Here is a 21235-nt window from a genome sequence, read left to right on the forward strand (position 1 = left end):
TTATCCTAGCTCAGAAAATTTGTGATATACTCTTAATGCTGGTGTATTTCACAAATACGCTTTCTAACTCAAAAGGGCAATCTGCTGAGATTTAATGTAATTACCAGAGTGCAACAAATAATTGACAGAACAGCTATGAAATTTATGATTAGACAAAATATCACAGTCACTCCTATTTGGGTATTTGCAGTGAGAGTGGAGAGTGGGAGAATCAGGCCCAACAAAACTGGCCTACTGAGCCGAGCCAAAGTTTGTGTGACTCTTATGATGTGCATTGTCATCACTGTTTCCTGTTTTTAAAACACGATTGAAAGTGGAACTAGTGCAATATCAGAAGCTATTCTTGATCTTCTCTTGGTACACATAAAATCAGGAAGTCTAAAGAAATTGTGAAGCTAGTCTTAAGTGATTTACATTTTGATTTCTAACTCAAGGGTATTTACTGGGAGAGTTTTGTAAAATCAATGGATATTTTAGACCCATGCAAAATTAACTAATTCTTCAATATTTCATTAGTCATTCACCAAAGCTCTGTGTGCCTCTTGTAAGAACATAAATGCATAAGGCATCAATGTTTTCTCTAATAAAATTAATAATGGTGATGATGAAGATCATGACCAGATGATATGTTTAGAAAGAAGAAGGGAAAATGATACATGGGCATGTAGATCACATGAAACTTAAAGTTGATATGACTTAGAGTTAACAAAATGCTTGATGTTACTAAGTTGCATAGAAATACACATCGATGACTATTGATTTTGCAATCTATTCCACCAAATCTAGAAAGTTGAAGGTCAATGAGAAATGAAAACATGGGTGGAATAACAGAATAAGATTCCAAACCCCTGTGAATATTCCTGGAAGGATAATACAGAAAAACTCACAAATCGGGGTTCTTCATTGCCTTTCTGCACACATCCTGCAATTGATACATAGGTGCCTGGAAGAACATCCACTCCCTGATACTGGCAGCCTAGTCATGGTGGATCCTGTGGTGTGAGGGTTTTTTTTTTTTTTTTTACTCAAGGTTAGGCAGGCTTTATAATGGAGTTTGTTCCTCTAGAAACTTCTTTCATAAATATTCAAAAATTAGACCAGCATGGTGAGGCCATCATATTGCACAACTCCAATAGGCATCATTTACTAGAATGCAGTGCTAATTAATATCCTGCTCCTAGCCACACATGCTACTTTTCCCCTAAATTTACTTAAGGTCATACATGGAGTAGACTGATCAAAGCTCTTCTACTGCAAGATAATTCTCCCACGTGGCCAGACAAGATTCCAGTTTGAGATCAGGTAAAAACTTCCCTGAGAAGTTAAAGGGAAGTCAGACTAATCATTTGTGACATTTTGTCAATTAGTTTAATAATTCCCCTCCCATATAGAACTAAGTGATTCACAGAGAGAATGGGTAGGGATGTAGGTAAGGAAGAATGAATGATGGAATTTCAGAAGCATTGATTCTGTGGATGAGATGAGGCCTGAGTAAGTGCTGCAGTAGGCACTTACTCATCCAAAATATAAAAAGAATCAGAGGTGCCTGGTAGAAGAAAAACAGTGTTAGGCTGTAGGTGAAGGGAAATGGGAAATTGAAAGATGGTGAGGACAAAGGGCTGCAAGTGGGATCCAAATACAGATTGCAAAATTTGGCCTAGAAACAGACTCATCCACTTGCTACCATGTTTCCCCCAAAATAAGACCTAACCAGAAAATAAGCCTTAGCATGATTTTTCAGGATGCTCATAATATAAAATAAGCCCTACCATATTTCCCTAAAAGTAAGAGCAGGTCTTACATTATCTTTTGTTCCAAAAGACACATTAGGGCTTATTTTATATTACGAGCATCCTGAAAAATCATGCTACTGCTTATTTTCCGGTTAGGTCTTATTTTCAGGGAAACATGATATGAGAAGTTCCTAATGGAACGGAAGAGAATAAATCATCTCTGAAGCCACAAGGACAGTAGTAACAAGTTCCACAGCCACTACTAGCACAGCTGTCATTTCAGTCTGTCAAGTTTCCTTCCTCCTCAATCCTCCTCTTTCTTCCTGCGCTCCCTTCGTCCTGCAGGGGGCTCCTGCTTCTCTCTGTCTTGCACTCAATTCATACATACAAGACATTTGGATATTATACCAAGGAAAGTCCTCTGCCCACATTCTGTCCCTCAGAATGTCTCGTTGGAAGTGCTTCGGCCCAAGGAGAGACTAGCAAGATGAACAGAATCACCCACACTAATGTCAAATGCCATTTTCTTTATGAAACCTATCATTTCTCTTTCCTTTGGACTTCCTTGGTACTACATTTTTACTTCATAACCCATTTCCACATCTACGTTATAATCTCACAGTTAGTGTCATACCTTTGCATTGCCTGAAGTGCCCCATCTGCTCTGACTTAGGTCCAGCATGGGCTGATCTCTTTGACGGATTTTCTCCATCTCCCTGAGCTTGATGCCATTGCTTCTTTCTCCATATGAGCACAACTCTATTCTCATTTCATTATGAATTGTTTGTTTATCACCCTCACAAACTGTAAGACACTTGGTTACAAAACAAACAAACAAACAAAAATGAGTATATCCAGCCTGTAATATAGTGCCTGCAGCTTAAGACAATTTCAACAAATATTGAATGGATAATTTATATTCTGCTGGTAGGAATCTTTAAGAAGAAGTTTTGCGTCATTTTCTGTATTCTTCTGAGAGCAATGTAGTGCTCTGCATAATTAGAAACCACCAAATCTTGGCAAATAGGAGCATAACTATAAGATAGTATCAAGCGAATGCCATTATAGAACAAGAGAGAAGGGAAGCAGAATAAAGAGAAAAAAAGAGTGCATTGGGGAATCAACAAACTGTGAGGAAGGAATCTGATGGGAAAGGATAGGATGGCTAGAGGAGAGAAAGAGTGAGGAAAGAAAAATAGCCTTACCACTGTGGTAGATCAGCCTAACAGAAAGATCTAAACAATGAAGATTTTGAAAATGCTTTCTGCAGCCTGTCCCCAAGAAAACAGGTGGGGGAGCCAGATAAGAGGCTTTTTAAGTAATCCAGCCTTTTGACAGCAACACATCATGAGGCAAATTATGAGTTGATTGTGAAATCAACACAAGAATGCAAATGTTGATTTGACAATGAAATTTGTGCTGACTCTGAGGAAGCAACATGTCCTATAAATGGCACATGGCAGGGCTATGTAAATACAGTGGCTTCATGCTCTTGGTCAGAAGATCGTGGCTTTAGCCTGAGTGATTTCCCTCACCAATATTACAAATACAGCATCCTTTGCAAATACAGCATGAGTAATTGGGAAGATCAAGCCTTGAATGCACTCAGAGGAGAACCTGGAGTTTTCTAGAAAAAATGTATATGCTTAAATCATAGATTAACCCCACCTCCCACCAAATCCCTTGGGCATCAATTCATGCCAAAGCACTTACATTGTTGCTTATCTGCCTAAAACTACTGAGCTCTAAATCTGTAGTAATACTTCTTGAGCTCCCAGACTTTAAGCACATCAGAATCAGAAGTGGAAAGGGCCCTACAGATCATAGCAATCCTCTTGGCTTCCCCTGTCCCCTCACTATCACTTTTTTCCAATGATGAAACAGAAGACCATTGATTTGTAGACGATCACAAAGGTGATCATTCAAGATAGTGCTGCCACTAGAAGTCAAGATGGGCTCTTTTTATGCAGGCAGTCTAATTACCATGAATCCAAGGCCTCCATTACAATGGCAATCCCTAGATTTTTCATTCCTTCATTCATTCTTATTTCAATTCACCAAAATATACCCTGAAAAAACTCATGCTTTTAGTAGTAGCATTTTCAGAAAAGTCAAAGATTCATCAATTTGTTTTGTTATTTGGAAATGTTTTTTATTTGGCTAAGACAAATTAATGGCCTCAAAAATAGATTATACACAGAATAAAACCAAAAACTTATTATCATGTACTGGAATATATGAAGAAATAACTATATCATCTGTATGTAATTGCATTTACTTTTACAAAAGCATATATATATATATATATATATATATATACACATATATACATATATATGATAATAGAGTAATATATATATTACTCTATTATCTTATGCTAGTTAGATATAGAGGTAAGATCCCTTATGCCTACATTATGGGCCAGATTTTATACATTTTAAAACTATTCTTATAAAAGTGGCTGTCATATTTCTATGGACTATTGAGGTAAGATCTTCTTTTATTTAAATTATTATTTTAAGTCTTATTGAAAGAGCTCTTATTCTCAGATAAATTTTTATAATACACATGTAGAAACATAAAAATGAAAATATGAGCAAAATAAGTCTGTTAAGGAATTCTTAAAACAACTTTCCTGTAAACAGCTTCATGAGGTGTAACTGAAGTACAGTAAAGTACAAATATTTAGTCTACAATTTGATTATTTTAAATATATATATACCACTACAGTTAAACCATCATCACAATCAATATAACAAACATATCTCTCACCCTCCAAAATTTTCTTGTATCTAATGTAATCCATTTCTCTGTCCACCCTGTCCCTAGCAACCGCTGATCGGCTTTCTGACACTATATGTTACTTTGCATTTTCTAGAATATTATACAAGTGAAATGATAAGTACCCAATAAGTACTTTTTTCTTTTTCTTTTCTTAGTCTGGCTTCTTTCACTTGGCACAATGAGTTTATCCATGAGGTTGTATGCATCAATAGTCCATTCCTTTTTATTGAGCAATATTTCATACTGTAGATAAAATAGAATTTGTCCATCTATTGACCTGATGGCCATCTGAGTCTTATTTTATTTTTCAGAATAAAATACATACTGATTTATTTATTTCTGGCCAGTGTCCTTATGAAAATTAATATAATTTCTCTGATCCTCATTTTTCTCCTCTATAAACATAAGAGTTTAACGTCTATCTCACAGGAGTTTTGCAAGGATTAAACTACCGAACGCATTGCCTGACACATAATAAATATTTAGTAAATATTAACTTTTGTTCTAAGTTATCGCTCAACTATTGTACTGGCATCAGATATGAGGTAACACTTTTCCTGCTATTAAATGCTTTCATTCTTTCCTAATCATTTTTGTGTCCACTTAACTTGAATATTACCATTATTCTAGCCCCATTGTCTGACAAACATAGGGTTTCCAATGCAGTTGGCTCCTTAAAATGTAATCCTTCTTTAGGATTCTATATTGGATTCTATAACTAACTGGTGACAATTTTTTCTAGTGTTTACATACATGCCCAGGCTAGTTATGAAATGTCTATATAGGTGAAACATGGAGACAACAATCAGTCCAAATGGGGATCTGTTTCTAGAAGCTTAGAAGCCGTGTTTGCATTGCAAATGTTCTATTTTAAATGAGATGACATGTTCATCTATGGGGTTTGTGGGGAGGAACAGTTGAAAAGGATTATGGATTTGGGGAAGCAATTAAGCCCCTCCCCCCAGTCTACCCATTGATACTGCCAGTTTAATTCTCTTCATTTTCTTTTCCTGAGTTATTGTTTCTTCACTCTCTCCTTTGAAATGTGCCCATACTGAATTTTTCCTGTCTAAATCAGACTTCTTCCATTAAAATATAAACAAACAAACCATGTTGATTTTCTCTTTCTTCATAAACAGTATGTCCACTAAGCTATTAAATTAGTTCAGTTGGCAGATGGTGATGAACAAAAGAAGTTTAATCCCTTCCTTGGATATTAGGAGTGGGGGGTGGGGGCTGGGGCTAGGCACCACGCTAATAAGGCCAAGCCAATATATTTGATAGTCAGTGGGACTGGGTTGGTTTGCTCTTATGCCAATTCTACTCACTTAAATTTGACTTTATTGACGTGGGTTTTTGTTCACCAAAAAAAAGTGGTCATGTGTGGAGGTGGGGTGGGATGGGGTGGGTAGTAGATCAGTGACATTGTGAATGAAAAGATCATAAACTCTAGAGGTGGTTATGTGGCAACATCATTTCTGTACAAGGAAGGTTGTATTATAGTCATTAGTTCCCTAATGGAATTAGGAACTACACAGAGTATGAGTATGCTGCCTATGAACTTTGAGGTCCTCTGGCATGTATAGTTCTGTCCGCATAAAGAGATCCACATAATTTAATTGATTAAAACAACTACAACTGCATGGCGTTTTCTTCTCAAAGAGATGGAGACTATTTACTTCATTTTTGTAATATACTGATTTATAGGGATGTGTACTGCACCAAAAGGTTTTCATGAAAAAGTACATATTTAGAATAATATAATGCTTTCATATTTTACCAGGATATCACTGTAATATGCAGAAATCTACGAATTCAGATACCTCTGTGGAAACACTGAGTTCTACCCGCCAAGGTACCGGAGCTGTGCAGATGAGAATCAAAAATGCCAACAGCCACCATGACAGGCTGAGCCAAAGTAAATCCATGATCCTTACTGATGTTGGGAAGGTCACTGAACCTGTAAGTCAAATACTTCTACATACACCAAGTTCGCCTATACAGAATTTTGTAAAAAAAAAAAAAAAAAAAAAAAAAAAAAATAGCCTTGTTTTGTTTTCCTAACGTGCATTAGAAAACTGTTTTTGTAGTGTATTTTATCTTGCTTACTTATAGTCATAATAATATCTCCAGTTCTGAGAGAAGAGATGGACTAAATCCAGAGTGATAAAGTGAATTTGGAGCTAGACCGAAGAGCACCTTTGACTCATTTTAAGGGCCTCCACTATCATGCTTCAGTGTCATAAAAATAATGAGGTTATGCTAGCATGTGGTGTTTGTACTTCCAAATACAGTACATCACTTTGAAAAGCCAGAGGCTAAATTTAGCTAAGAATGAACTGAGATTAAAAAAAAAAAAAAAAAAGTCTTTAAAAAAGAAATGTGAAAATCTCTTTCTTAAAATCTCCTGGCAATGTATGATATTAGAAATTAGGATTTCATTTGGAATGAACATAAACGATTGAAATGGTGTGGCGATTTAAGGTTTGGAGAGGAAGCCATTTTGTCTCGATAATGTGTCATTAGGAAGATTTGAAATAAAATAGTTAGGGATGAACTCTACTGCCAATTGTGTCCCTGCCCCTGCACGCATCCTGAGCCACTAAACACACTGATTGTGATGAGTCTCTTTTGGTTAATTTTCTTCCATAATGGTGGTAACTTGCAGCTGAGGCCATAGGATGTTACAAAATTATTTATGCAATGTTAGCCACTCTTTTGGACCCTAGATCTATTTTGTTTCTCACAGTGTGAGCAAGAGCGAGAAATAGGTTAGCTGGGGACAGGCTGCAAGTCCCAGTCACCCTGCAGAAACATGTGAGCTATTAATTGTGTGTTCTGTTAATATTGTAGAGGCCTATGAAATATTCAGCTCCCTAACTGAGTTATTAAATGAGATAAACTTGCTGAGTAGCATGTTACTGATTATATTTATTCCATTTTTTTTTTCTTCACTCGAATTTCAAGTGCAAAATTAACACACAACAATCTCAGGAGCCTGAGAAATATATGATTTTAATCATTCTTTTTTCAGGTATTATAGGCAAATTTAGCATGAGGAAGCCAGTGATTATATTTTGGGAGTGAAAAATATATCCTAAGATAAGGTGTCCAGAGATGCATTTTTCTTTATTTACTTTCTCATTTAAAAGGATTGTCTACTGGGAGGCACAACACTGCCAGCCTGACTCTGCTTTTAAACTAGCTAAAATGTTCCTCAACTATGAACTTGAGATAGTGGTTAGAGTAAATTATTGGAATCTCTATAATGTATTATCAGTAAGAACTGTACCTTTGAAAAAGTTTAGAAGTTAAGTATATTTAATGATGCCTAACATATTTTATTGGCTGTGTTTAACAAAAGGCACTATGCCGCAGTTGTTTTTGACAAGCATGAAAACATCACAGCATGAGACTGCAAAAGGAATTATGGAGAGAAATTACAAGTGATCCATCTCTCAATGAATTATCCACCTCAATAGCCCGCAGAACTCAGCTACCAATTAACACCTACTTTATTACATGTTGGGATGTACTTAATAACTTTCATGTGTTTATGCACTATTACCTTGACTGATGCCTCTTGTACAATTAGGCATAATTGGCATATCAATATGCAAAAGTTAAAAGGATTAACCCTCTTAAAACTAATGAGCATTTCTGTATCCAGCTGCTAAATGAGACAAAATTAGCATTTTTCACTTTTGGGCAGGATTTTATCATGCAGTTTCTCATTGTTGATATTACCTTGTTACATAACTTTAGTTTGGGGGGTTATATTCTGGCCTGCTAGAGAATAAGAGTTTTCCAAAGTTAAATTAGCTATAATCACCCCAGCTTTTGTTTCCCCATTCTTAGCCTGGGCAATATGTGTTCCTCGACAAGGAACAAAAATAAAAGTTACTTTTGGTTATGTGTGCTCAGTGCATAATTATATAAAAAGGGTATTTCAGTGAGGATATGTCATTTCACTGAGAAAACTTGGCTCAGACATACTGTATTGAAAGCTTGCCATGGCACTAATTTTCTTTCTGTCTCAGTTCTTTTCATCTCTTTTTTCCATGCACAATTTTCTGACTAGATACTGACAGAATGTAAAGTATTTTGGCATATTTATTCAAACAAGCCTGTTAAAGATATCTGCTCAAACTAAACTAAGGACTTGATTTTTCAGAAGTTGGAGGTGGGGTGAGGTCAAGGGGGACATTTTGAACTTAAGAGAAGCCAGAGATGTGTTCTAAAAATGAGTGTACAGGCTCACATGTATGGTTTGTTGTAACAGAGACACATATATTTAATCTGCACAGAAAAAAATTAAGAGTACTTAAGGACTATATATATATGTTATGCATCCTATTTAATATGCATGATATATATGCATATATATATATATATATATATACACTACTTGTTCATTGGCATAACAATTATGCAAATCTAATATGGACTTATTGGAGTATATAATAACGCAAGAATCTGACATTACATTCATAAAGATTTAACATTACAAAAAATCATAGAAAGGTCCAAGGGTCAAATTAATTATACAATTTTCTCATTAATTCATGAATTCCACTTTTTATTTTGTTCAGTTAAAAATATGGCTAATATAACTATGAACTCAGAACACAATATATACGTCATAAAAGCCTATATTTTGAGTAAATTAAATCAAGGAGCATGTAGTTTGAAATCCCGATATAAACATTTATTCAACCCTAAGCCTTGCAAACACAAATGAATTTACTTGTTAAATTAAAAGTTTTGATTACCTAAGTGCTGCAGGGAAGCATTTCAGTAAAACAGGTATCGATACTCCATTAGTATTTTATTGGTGGTATTCATCATTTTCTTTTAACACCAAATAATCATTTTTATGTGGTTAATAAGATCAATGCCTTTTCAAAATTCAAAGAGACCACTTTGCTACCTGGGAATTGGAGAGGTGGGAAGCTTGGACATGGAAAGACTCGGTTAGCATGGAAATTGCCTATCTGTGAGAGAGAACTGGAGACCTCTGATTAGTGAGCGGGGGAAGGAATGCTCTTTGGTCTCAGTGAGGTTTTGTTTTGTTTGTTTGTTTGTTTGTTTGTTTGTTTTTGTCTTATCCTGAGCACCGGTGTGAGTGAGCCCTTTTAAAGGTGGGCTGCTTATTTACCCGAATGTGTTAAAAACACAGAAGGAGACGACTTAGTGAGCGTAAATGGGGACAAGTGAAGTGTGTCTCTTTAAGGGCTAAAAAGGCTAATGTGCAATCCAGCAACTAGCTAATGCAAAAGGTTTAACGTGGCTTTGATGTTATTTATAAGAGGGATGCTCCAGCCTAGTAGACAGTTTAGAATAGATATTAATGAAGAGTTTAAATAGCCCAAGTCAGGAAACTGCAGACATAGGATTTGCAGGAGCAGTTTCGGCATTTAATGCTGGTATCTTAAGCAGCAACATGTATGACTATTCACCATTTCCATCTTGTAAACCCCCCAGAAGTGCATTACTTCATTCATGGCCATTTTGGACAGGGAAATATCTTTTTATTAGTCTTCAGATAAAGACTTAGCTTGAACCATTCCTAAATGTTAACACACAAGACTCCTTTTGCTTCTGTTAACAGTCTGTGTTCGTTCATTTTTCTTTTTAATATGTTATAAGAAAAAAGAGGAAACAATTTTCTTTTGTTTCTTACTTCTGTTATTATAGGATACTTGCCAAAGTTGTGGCTAGCCAAAAAGACAGACATAAAAATTGCTACTAAAAATATAAGCCTTCTGTTTAGCAGAGTTTTTGAGAGATATTATGAGGCTGTAGGACTTGTCCATGTTTACTTCAAATCAAGCTTATAGTTAGGTTTGAGGCTTTGTTTGTATAAATTGTCCTGAAGTGGATCCTGATATTTAATTAAAATGACACTAAATCACATTGAATTGATAAGACTTGGCATCTCAAACAAAGGTAATTGCCCGTATTGGTTTTGTGCAAAAATAGCGCTGCTTGGAAAATGTGCAGCCAACACAGACTGTCAACTCCATTTATAGATCAATATGTGAAAACCATTGATCAGGCAGACATGTATAACAGTAACACTTTGCATTTATTTGTTGTTTATATACCACATTAAGGCTTACAGGATTATAGGCTTCCTAAATATTTTGACTTCCTCATAAATATATGATCTGTTGCATGTTAATTAAATGAGAGTCTGCAGCCATTTCTAAAATTGTTTTTAGTTTGATGATTTCCTTTTATTGCTGTGGATCATATGATCTGAAAATGGATTAGTTTCCTTCTGCATAAAGATTATTAAAGCTTATTTTAATGTGTCCTATTTAGTGTAAGATGTGGCTGCATTTTTGCTTTGAAAAATATAGATACAGACAATTATTTTCTCTTAGCGAGTGGCTGGTCTTTTTTTATTAACCGAGCATTCTCAGTGCTCAGGGTAGAATTATTTCCTGAAATATTTTGCACACCCTGTAGATAACAGGTCTTCTTGATTTCTCCTGATAGAATTTTCTTTTTTCTTTTTATCTAGCTCTGTAGTACAGGCTTCTGATCAAACATTATGTACAAAATAAATTGATCATCTCAATTAAATTCTAGACACACGCAAATAAGAGTTTTATTTTTCTGATTCAAGAACAAGCCTTATGAGCTGTTCTTATACACTGCATTCTGCAGTTAAATCTTTCTTATCTCATCAATGTCAGGACAGTGTTTTGTTCCTAATCTTTATTGGGCTATTGTGGATGACATTTGTAAGCCATTTTGGTTTATAAGGAAAAGCTGGAGGACAGTGGAGTGAGACTCTCCGTAGATCCAAGCCTCAGATATGGCTACGCAATAATGTGTCTTCCACTGCAATTTTCTTTGCCACTGAGAGGTCAATTTTGTTGAGAAATCTTTTTATATCCCTGTATACATCAGGAGGGCTGCTTTCAACAAAATACTTGGCTTTATATATGATATTAAAACAATAACAAGAGAAACAAGATTTCAGAAACAGCAAAACAAATATAAAAAATTATGAAATTCAAAGGTTATCTAAGGTGGCTAGTATGCTGTAGAGCAGACAAAAAAGTTTATTAGCCTGAATTTTGACTTTTTCATAATATGCCCTGTGGGGGCAAAAAGAATCAAAAACCATCAGAGATTTCTTTTCTTGTCTTTGCCATCCCGTGTCATCTCATGCTGTGAAAATCTTTAACTCTGTTTACCAAGCACAAATTGGACTTGCAAAAGGTACAGAAAGTTTACAACAACCCCAGTGTTCCCGCTTCAAAGAACGAACCTGGACTTTTGAATTCACATACGTGGCTGTGTTCTTTCCATTTTAACTTGCGCATAGCTAAAATTGTTTATAATCTCCTACTGATTGAACACGGAGCTGAATGTACATGAGATACATTTTTTTTTTTTAAAGTTAGTCCTCTGATTACTAATTTGAATCCAAAACTCTAACCTTGTTAGCATCTGGACTTATTTCCATAATAACAACCCCTTCAGAACCTACAAAGTAATGAATAATTGACAACAAATGAAATGTTTTGATAGTTGTCGGCACAAAGCATGTTTAATGTTTTGTGTTGCTTCCTAGCTAATTATGTAGATGACACATTTGTCAGACCTTGACTGCCATTAGAAACGTGTTTCCAGAGGGGAGAAAAACAGGCTATTCATAGAGTAATTAACTAGAATGCTCAATGACCTGTGAGAGATTCAAATCGCTGCCAGTTCAGACATTGTTTTGTTACAGAAGCAGAGGGGTAATTAAAATTCCAAATTACAGTCCTATGATGGAGCATTTGTTTGTTGACAGTATACTCTTACTCTAGTTTGTTAATTCTTTTTTAAATTGCTTCTAATCCATTTTATAGCTTTAGGAGTTCTGTCTTTGAATTTACTGACAACTAATATTATGGTAAATTGTACTTCAGTGGAGTACTGAGTGCCTCACAGTTTCAAGGCAGCGCAAGGTGGGTGGGATAAAATAGCTCCTTCCCTAAACTGACACATCAGGTGCTGTCAGTGGGAATGCCACTAATGTGGAACATCTTGTTAAATACTGCTTTTCCAATTCTGTATGAGGGGAAAACAGCCTCGCAGGAAATACAGAGATAAAAAGGAAAGCAATGATGAACATCTAAAAAGGAGAACGACACCTAAGCTCCCAACAAGAAATGATTGATTTAGGAAGGGGCTCTGTTACCAAGAGGGGGGAGAGAGAAGTTAGGGCTGAGGTTCATTTGTGGAAGACTGTTGACTTCAATGCCGAACATGCAACAGTTTGTAGAAAAGCTCTCAAAGGTCCTTCAAAATAAGGGCATGTTTTACAATAGTACCTTGAATCGCAGTTCAATAACGAACTGCGGGATAATGGGTTTCACCTATGAAAATTTTCAAGGAATTATGGGGATAGTTTACAAATCTAGAAGGCTACCATAGTCTGAAAAATTCAGCTCAAGTGCAATGTTTATTTAGATTGCTGAAAGAGAGAATATAGTTTTATTAAAAAGATCTGACAGAAGTCACACGGTATTTCATGCAGGCGAGCTGACAGAGGCATCCAGCGAGCGTTGATTATCCCGAAGTCACTGTCAGCTAGGATTGATTTTCACTTTCTCCGTTTATGTAACGGTTCCTGTAATACAGCTGACCCCGGATCACGTTACCTTGTCATTTCTCTGCATGGATCAAGAAGAGATGAGCTGAAAATAGCTAGACACTGACCTTGAACTTGCCAGAAAAGTGAGAAGTGACAATGGGATTTTTCTGTAGTTCATGTACAAAGATTAAGGCAAACTGTTCCTCTGTTGAGTTCACTGTAGCAGCACAAGGGGGCAGAGCAGTACTAGAGATTACAGGTAAAACAGATTCTGTAGCAGCATGTAAAGGTTCTGAAATACCAAGTTAGAGCCAGAGGTCTCGTTTTTACATCTTAGTGTAGACATAAAGGAGAATTACTGATGAATCAAAATCTCGGGTCCCCTGATGTTCATAATCAGTAATCTAAAAGTGTACATTCTAATTAAAAAAGGTTACCGAATACTCTGAGTGGCAGCAACTATGCTTTGCCACTGAATTATTTGCAGTGTCTCTTATTTGATTCATATAATACACTTCACTCTTAATATAACTTTGGAACCATAGTCAATATTATTAAGAGAGTTTTATGGCAAATTCCTAAAGTGATGTGTGTCATGTTATGTACAATTGTATCAAATCCCCCAAATTAAAATTGGACAGTGTTATATGGTGATGTGCACCCATAAAGAGGTAAAAGGCAAGCAGAAAAACCACGTTTGCCATTTAATTTACGTTTTTCTATACCTGGTACATTTTTCCATTTTAATATTTGCCTCCGTTTTCAAAAATATCCTTCCATAGATCATCATTATAACTTTGATTAATCTGAAACACACTATGTTCAACACTGTCCTTTCCTCGCTAGCACTTAGTTAAGCTAAATCATTGGTGTACTGATGCTGAATCTTTCTCATAAATGGCACTCAAAGACCTTGTCAAGTGAAGCAGAGAATGGAAGCAGGTTGAGAAACAGAAGAACAAACACTAACTTCATTATCCCCCAGGTTGTAAGTGCCTTATGTAATGGCAAAATAGAATCTTTGCATGTGTGAGGGCACAACACTACAAATCTGTAGAGTAACAAGACCTTTTCTTGCATATAATGGATTCTTTCTCTGCGTTTGTATACACACATAAACATATATATTACACTTATATACATATATAGGATATATATACATCTGTCTCTGTATATATATAAATACATACAGAGAGAGATGTATATAATATTTATATATTTGAGCTCATTTTTCTATTCTAGGAAGAAATAACCACATACATATATTTATAAGCTGAAATATCAAGATTGCTTTAATTCTCTCCTTCTGTGGATTTAACTCAGGACAAACTGACAATGTTAAGGTCTGAGACATAAGTAGAATTCTAATTTGTTTCAAGGATGGAATAAATAGATCATTCTGTTGCCAGGAGTGAGGTTGAAAATATTCAGAATACGTGTGTCATTACAGAAATCTATAATATCTAGTTTTTGGCCTCATGTAGAGAAAATGGCTTTGTGCTTCAAGTGTAGAAGGTTTTGATGTGCGTGTATGTGTGTGTTGGAGGGGTAGGGATGTAGTGAACTGACAGTTACAAAATTGGTATCTAATACTGATGTCTTTGAAAGCAATCCTGAGGAACGGTGCATTCCTTTAGAGTCACACTTTGTATTCTGGCTCCTCAGAGTGTGTAGACATCTTGCATGTCCTCTCCCAGGTGATAGGAAACCCAACCCTAAACAATTGATTGGCTTCTGCTTTTGAGGTCAAGGCAGACATAAAGGTGTTGGCTGTGAAAACACTTCCCCAGAGTTGTTTTTCCTCCTTCCTTTCAGTGCATAAGGCTTTTAATAAGGGACTCCAGTCCCTGATGTGTTCAGATTCAGTTTATTGTTACCATCTGTTTAATTACCCTCTCAGGTTTGTGTTGGGAAGCACAAAAGTATTTTATCCAGCCTTTGAATCCCTGTGTTCCTAAAGAGATGTGGGTAAAGTACTTGTCAGTTTTCAAAGAGCGTATTAAAAACTGATAAGCAGAACCATCTCCAAACAATACCAAGTAAGGAAAAGGCATTATTTTTTACATGAATGCATCTTGCAAGTGATTAGCAAACACACAGCAATGTGGCACTTTCTCCCAGCAACGATGCCATCTTCTTTACATGCAATCTCGTATGCTTCTCCTTTAAGGTGATGGATTTTAATGATTCCCATTCACTTCCAGTGCACTGGCAGTAAGTTTATTGGGGAAGAGATATGGGATTTGAGTTGTAACAGGATGTGTGATTGTCATATGTCAAGCAGGTATAAGGATGGGCTAAAGTGAAAGAGAAAACATACTCAAAAAACTACAATAGAATCTTTGGGGAAGGGGACAAGCAAACCAGAAGAAATTCAGTTATTTTATTCTTTCTTGTCTTTATCCTCTTCATTATTATTATTATTAAATTCTATCTTTTTTTTTTTTTTCCTATTTATTGGAGAAGCACCAACATTCCGTTTCTAGCAGCCACTATAATCACCATGATATGGTGTATTTGCCATACGCAAATGCCTTTGATAACAAAAATTACACTGGCTGACACAGCCCTCTCAGCCATTTATCTGTAAATTATTTTATTTACCAGCACTTGAGTGAAATAGAAAAATAACATAAAATGGAACAAAATCAAATTCAAGTGTTTAAGTTTCAAAATGTTTTAGAGGTCTGACTCTGAAAAGCCCCCAAAATAAATGAATCTGGCGATTTTACTTTCTAAATCAAACAAAGAATTCAAATGTCTGCTAATATTTTATTTTTCTTTATTTCTTAGGAGGTGATCTCAGTAAGTGAATTTTTTTCCCCCTGAGATTCCAAGATGGTATATAAAATAAGAATGTGGTCTTGCTATTATATCAATGCTCTTCCACAATATCATTAAGAGAAACGATCAAGATACTGTTTTCTCCTTATGAAGAAACCAGTGCTGTTCTTGCTTCGTAATCTTATATTATTTCTGTGGGAGAAGATAAGTAATGATCACACTAAATTTCTTCCAGTACTTTTGGACACCTGACTTGCTTTCTTCCCCACAGGGTAAAAGGAAGCTGCAGTCTTGTATTTCCAATGAGAAGGGATATGTGTCTCCTTGCATTGAATTGTCTTAGATCATATCATGTAGCACAAAGTGACCCAATACAGGAAGACAGGAAAACAAAGTGACAGTTTTGTTTGCTCAAATGTAAATGCCAACATCAAGGCATGGGGACAAATCCTAGAGGCCCACTGCCAGATCACAGGAATTAAATAGCAAGAGATGATAATCTGTGTTTAAATAAAATGCATTTAAGACATAGTCTATAATCAGCGGTGAAAGGATAATAAACATATAAGCTTAGCTCAGGTTACACAAACTGAGTGTAACTACTACTGTTTTTAAGATCCATGAGAAAGTGATTCTGGCTGATACTTGATAATATATCACCCACTGTGGTCTTACCTATTGATCATATGCTGACAATGGGTAACCTTTCATGGCAACTTCCTCTTTTACCATGAATTATTGACAGTGTTAATGCCAATAACGCATGATCAAATAGACAGGAAAGAAGTTTACATTCCTGGATGTGCTATCCTTAACCTCCATGCTTTTAAAACCATAGTTTAAAAAAAAAAGAAAGAAAGAAATGAAAAATGAAAGCTAGAAGACATTTTTTTTCTTGAAAATGCTAATGAATAGCTTTTACTTTGACACAGATCATTAACTTAACGTCCTTATAATTGTCATCTATATTTGGATAATAAAGCCCTATATTTAGGGGAACGTTGTAATTCTTATTTTTACCTTAGTGTCCTCTATCTTATATAACAAAAATCCTAGGAAATGTTACTCTAATGGGATGTCCTGAGGTCCCTGCATTAATAATTTCCCACTCACTGAGTTGTTGTCATCCTAACCTTACCACTGTTTGTGTCCCTTTAAGTGTCCCCAAAGAGAAAAGTGGGCGAACAGGTCGACTACTTTCATCCATTCATTCATTAGTCCATTCCTTATTCGTTCAACAGATAATTATTGCCACATGTTGCATGTCAGAGCCTGCTTTGAAAGCTGAGGATACAAAACAAAAAGATTATCTGTCCTGTTGGAGGTCAAAGTCAAGCAAGGTAGACCCCTTCTCCTGGGATAGCCCAGGCTCAGCCCAATTGCTTACTAGGTGTCATCATTGCATGGCCAGTGCCTCCTCACTTTCAATGCTTGTATTAGCATCATGTAACTTACATTTTGTCACAGGTATTTTACATAGTGTTTAAAACCAGGCTGTGCAATAAAATACCTTCACTATCTCTTCCTGTAGATGTATTTCTGTAGGTTGTCAATCTCAATGTGATTTTTTAAAAATTTAGTATTATTGGAATCCCCCCCGATCTTAAGTTACTTTATACTCTTCTTTGCACACTTTGACGTGTTATCTATGTCTTGGCATACACAAGTTATTAAAAGTATTTTCTTTGGTAACAAGACAAGGTACAAATATTATTATCAGGTTAATTTTTATTCATCACCCATTCATATTTCACCTTCCTTAGTCTTAATGAATTTATGAACTTTCAATTATAGTTGAAATAATTTTTGAATAAAAATTAGAATGTCAGTCCGTATGTTTGCTTGACATCTATGACTGTTTACGCTTTGAACATGAAAATTGAAACAGACCCAATTTAGACTTTTACAGAGCAACCACAATTTTCACCAAGTTCTGGACTATTAAAAAACATGATTGTGATCTTTGCTGTTGGGGTCTGGCTGACTATTGTCTTCCAAGTACCAATGATTTATGTAATTTTATGGTGCTGATTGCAGAAAAGATGATCTACTTTACAAACCTACCTAAGCAGTCCCTATCGTTAGTGTTATACTTGTCTATTTAAGAAGAGCATGCCATAATAGCCCTTAAAACATTCACTGGCTGTGATGCCAATGTATACCTGCACTAAAACAAAGGTGGTAACACTAACCATGAAGCAAAGATCAGAGAACATAGGCTCAGTTAGCAGTATGATTTTGAGGCTTACTCCTTTCAGGGGGGGAAAAAAGGAAAATTTAAAAAAAAATTTTTTTTCTAAAGAGTAATTTCTTCAAATTGCATAGACAAACTTGGGCCAAAATACAGTAATAGCCAGGTATTGAAATGAACTAATCAGTTAACCAACTTAGAGATTTAGCTTCGCCTAAGGCAGGGGTGTCCAAACTTTTTTCAACGTTTTTCACCAAGAGCCATATGCGGTAAAATACACAAACAGCCGGGCCACTCACTCGAGGTGAAGTACATATTGCCTCACCTGGTTTATTTAAGTGAACATATTTTGGGAATTTGCTGTGGGCCAATTAACAATGGATCATGGGCCGTAGTTGGCCCGCGGGCCGCAGTTTGGACACCCCGGGCCTAAGGCAAGGTGATTCTCAAATCTTTCTGATTACTTGACCATGCACAAAGTATGCTCTATTAAGACCTCATAATTCCTTATTTCTCTCATGTGTGCATGATTGGACAGCAGCCTTGCTATGAGAATGAACAAGGAAATGCAGATCAGATTCTGGATGCAATAAAGAGAACTGTTTTATACCTTCTGACTAAATCTGGACTTCTTTCCACTCATGCTCTTCTTTCTAATTCTGAGTCCTCCAGCTCCTGCCTGATTGCTTAGCTGAAACTAGTCTTGGAAGATCCATGCTTCCCAACATCACCAACAAATAACTCAAACTCTGATAGCTTCCTTTCACCTATGTTTCAAGGACCTGTTTAAGGAAAATATTCACTTCATATATATTGTTTACATTCTACAGTGGGGAAAATGGGTCTAAAGCAGAGGCTACCATTGAGTGGCTGATGCAAATTTGCCCACAGTATTGTTTTGTTTTTCTGGGATGGTGTTTTTAAAATTTTGAATTTGAAAACCTTTAGCTGGAGTTGTGGTATCTTCATCACTTTACACAAAATGCTTGGCCCCGAGGACAATTCTGTTTGTAATCTTTAAGTTATTTCATCGACTGGCTATTCAGGGGTGAGAGCATAATGTGGCAAGTCAGAAAATGAGAATTGTTAGTTAAAAGTTTGGAATTCAGAAGATGAGGATTGTCAGTCATATATTTGGAACTGTAGTCTCTACCACATTTTACTGACAGTGTAAAGACAGTCTGTTATATAACTAAATATGAATAATTTTCTCATTCAGTTTTTCTCATTTGGGCTTAATTTCAATTTTAGACTTTTGCATTATGATAAATTAACAAACATCTTGCTAATTAGACAACACTAAAAAATAACAGTGATTATCTATGGAAATGATGTTTCCTTGTCACGAGGTTATAAATATTTTGTTCATTCTGGGTTATCTCTGATTTAACTTTGTGGTTTTTGTTAAATAGTTCTGAAAATTTGATGCAAAGCTACTTTGTATGTAAGTGAATCGTGCATGCCTAAATCTTATAAAAAAGGATCACACCAGGACCTTAAAAATGAGAAATGATGCTATTTAACAGTTCACAATATTATACAAAATTTAAGTCAACTTAGATTTGAATAATCACCTTATTACTTATTATTTACTTTACAGTCTTACTAATTAAACTTAATTTGAAGACTCTAAACTTTGTTGGAATTTTTATTTTATTTTCAATTGACATGTAACATCCATAACAAATAAAACAAACAAAAATGAACTCCACAAGCAGTCTCAATTCAGCTCTTTTTTATAGATAAAATTTCTTTTTCTGGAGCATCTGCTTTACCAAATCACAAGTCGTGTGCCTTTGTGGAGAAAGGATAAGTTCACATGAGGAAGAAAAAAATTCCTGTAAACAAGATCAAAGAGCTCTCAGAGATTTCTAGGCTTCCATCTTACATATTGAATTTGACCTAACAATGTGTTTTATTTGGTCTAGACAGTGATTTTTCCTTCTATATTTTTAATTGAGCAGACACTTTAATTTAGCATTGTGAATTTCACATAAAAATTTGCATATGTGACGTTTTTCAAAAACCCCCAGAAATTCTGGCATTACTGGGTTGGCTCCCCAAAGAGCAGTCAATCACCAGCTGAAGGTAAATCTAAAGACCTAATCTAAATGGGCAAATGCCCTCTAGTTCATAGCAGTGGAACCAGTCCCTCTTCACTGGCTACCTACCTAACATTTGAGTTGGCAGTGTCAGCTTTGCATTGTCTGTTTCAACCTTCTTTACATGCCTGCTAAGGACAGAAAGAAGCTGAGTTGTCATTTAGATAACTGCAAAACTCATGTCTCCTTTTAGTACAACTTTTCCAGGTACTTCTTTTAGGTGGGAATATGGTTTTGAAATAGGAACAAATAGTTCTTTTATATATTCAAGTGGTTATTTACATAAGTGAAACTTTGGGAAAGTATCTTTTGCTGATTCCCAGAGACACTAATTAGTGCCCCGGTGGCATACAAATCTCCAATGACAAATCAAAGATTCAGTCATGGGGAGATGTGGCAAGCCTCTGTCCCTCAAGTGGGCCCTCCAGGTTCAATCAGAACTGTCAGTGGCAAGTGTGATAAAGAGGTGGTAATGCCCTTGTTTGTTAGTTATGAATTTGGTACACATTCAGTACTTTGGCCAGTAACTTTTACTCTAGTCTTTAATTCTAGTATTAGATTAATTTTAGGCATTGTAAGCCTAAAAATAAGTCAATTATCGCTTTAAGTACATCTACATGATGGTTCCTTTCAGCGTGCTTTTGCCATCCTTGGAAGCAAGTAGGAGTTTGGTGATTATGAATATGAACTTGTACTAGGAAAACATGGGTGAAAATCCTAGCTCTGCCTTTACTTATTAGGTTACTTTGGGCAAAATTCTTGATGGTTTTGGGCTTTCCTCTTCACACTTTTAAATGAATGTAAAAGTGAGAGTAAAACTAAGAGTTACTTATAAACTGATGAAGATGAAAGGAGATAATGTGCTCGTAATAAAGCACAAAGTATGATACATGGGCTCATAGAAAATATTCGAAAATTGTGAAGAAAAAAAAAGAATTATTGTTATAATTATACTACCCATTTGTATAAAGTGCTTTTGACAGGCCCGGTTCTATAGCTTTGAACCGCCCTCTGCGCATCTCTGCCACTTGTCCAATAGTTT

General features: G+C 35.8%; 1 protein-coding gene across 1 annotated transcript in view; it reads left to right on the plus strand.

The window, feature by feature from the left end:
- The window catches only part of ARHGAP15 (Rho GTPase activating protein 15), a 620344-nt gene that overhangs the window by 23789 nt on the left and 575320 nt on the right, over window positions 1–21235 (plus strand). Inside the window, exon 2 of the mRNA XM_019735910.2 lies at window positions 6301–6479. Coding sequence (XP_019591469.1) covers window positions 6315–6479 — 165 coding nt within the window. The 5' untranslated portion in view covers window positions 6301–6314. The remainder of the gene's footprint in view (window positions 1–6300; window positions 6480–21235) is intronic.

The sequence above is a fragment of the Rhinolophus sinicus genome, chromosome 17 (genome assembly GCF_057876585.1).
Source record: "Rhinolophus sinicus isolate RSI-liver-muscle chromosome 17, RSI-T2T, whole genome shotgun sequence".
Lineage (NCBI taxonomy): Eukaryota > Metazoa > Chordata > Mammalia > Chiroptera > Rhinolophidae > Rhinolophus > Rhinolophus sinicus.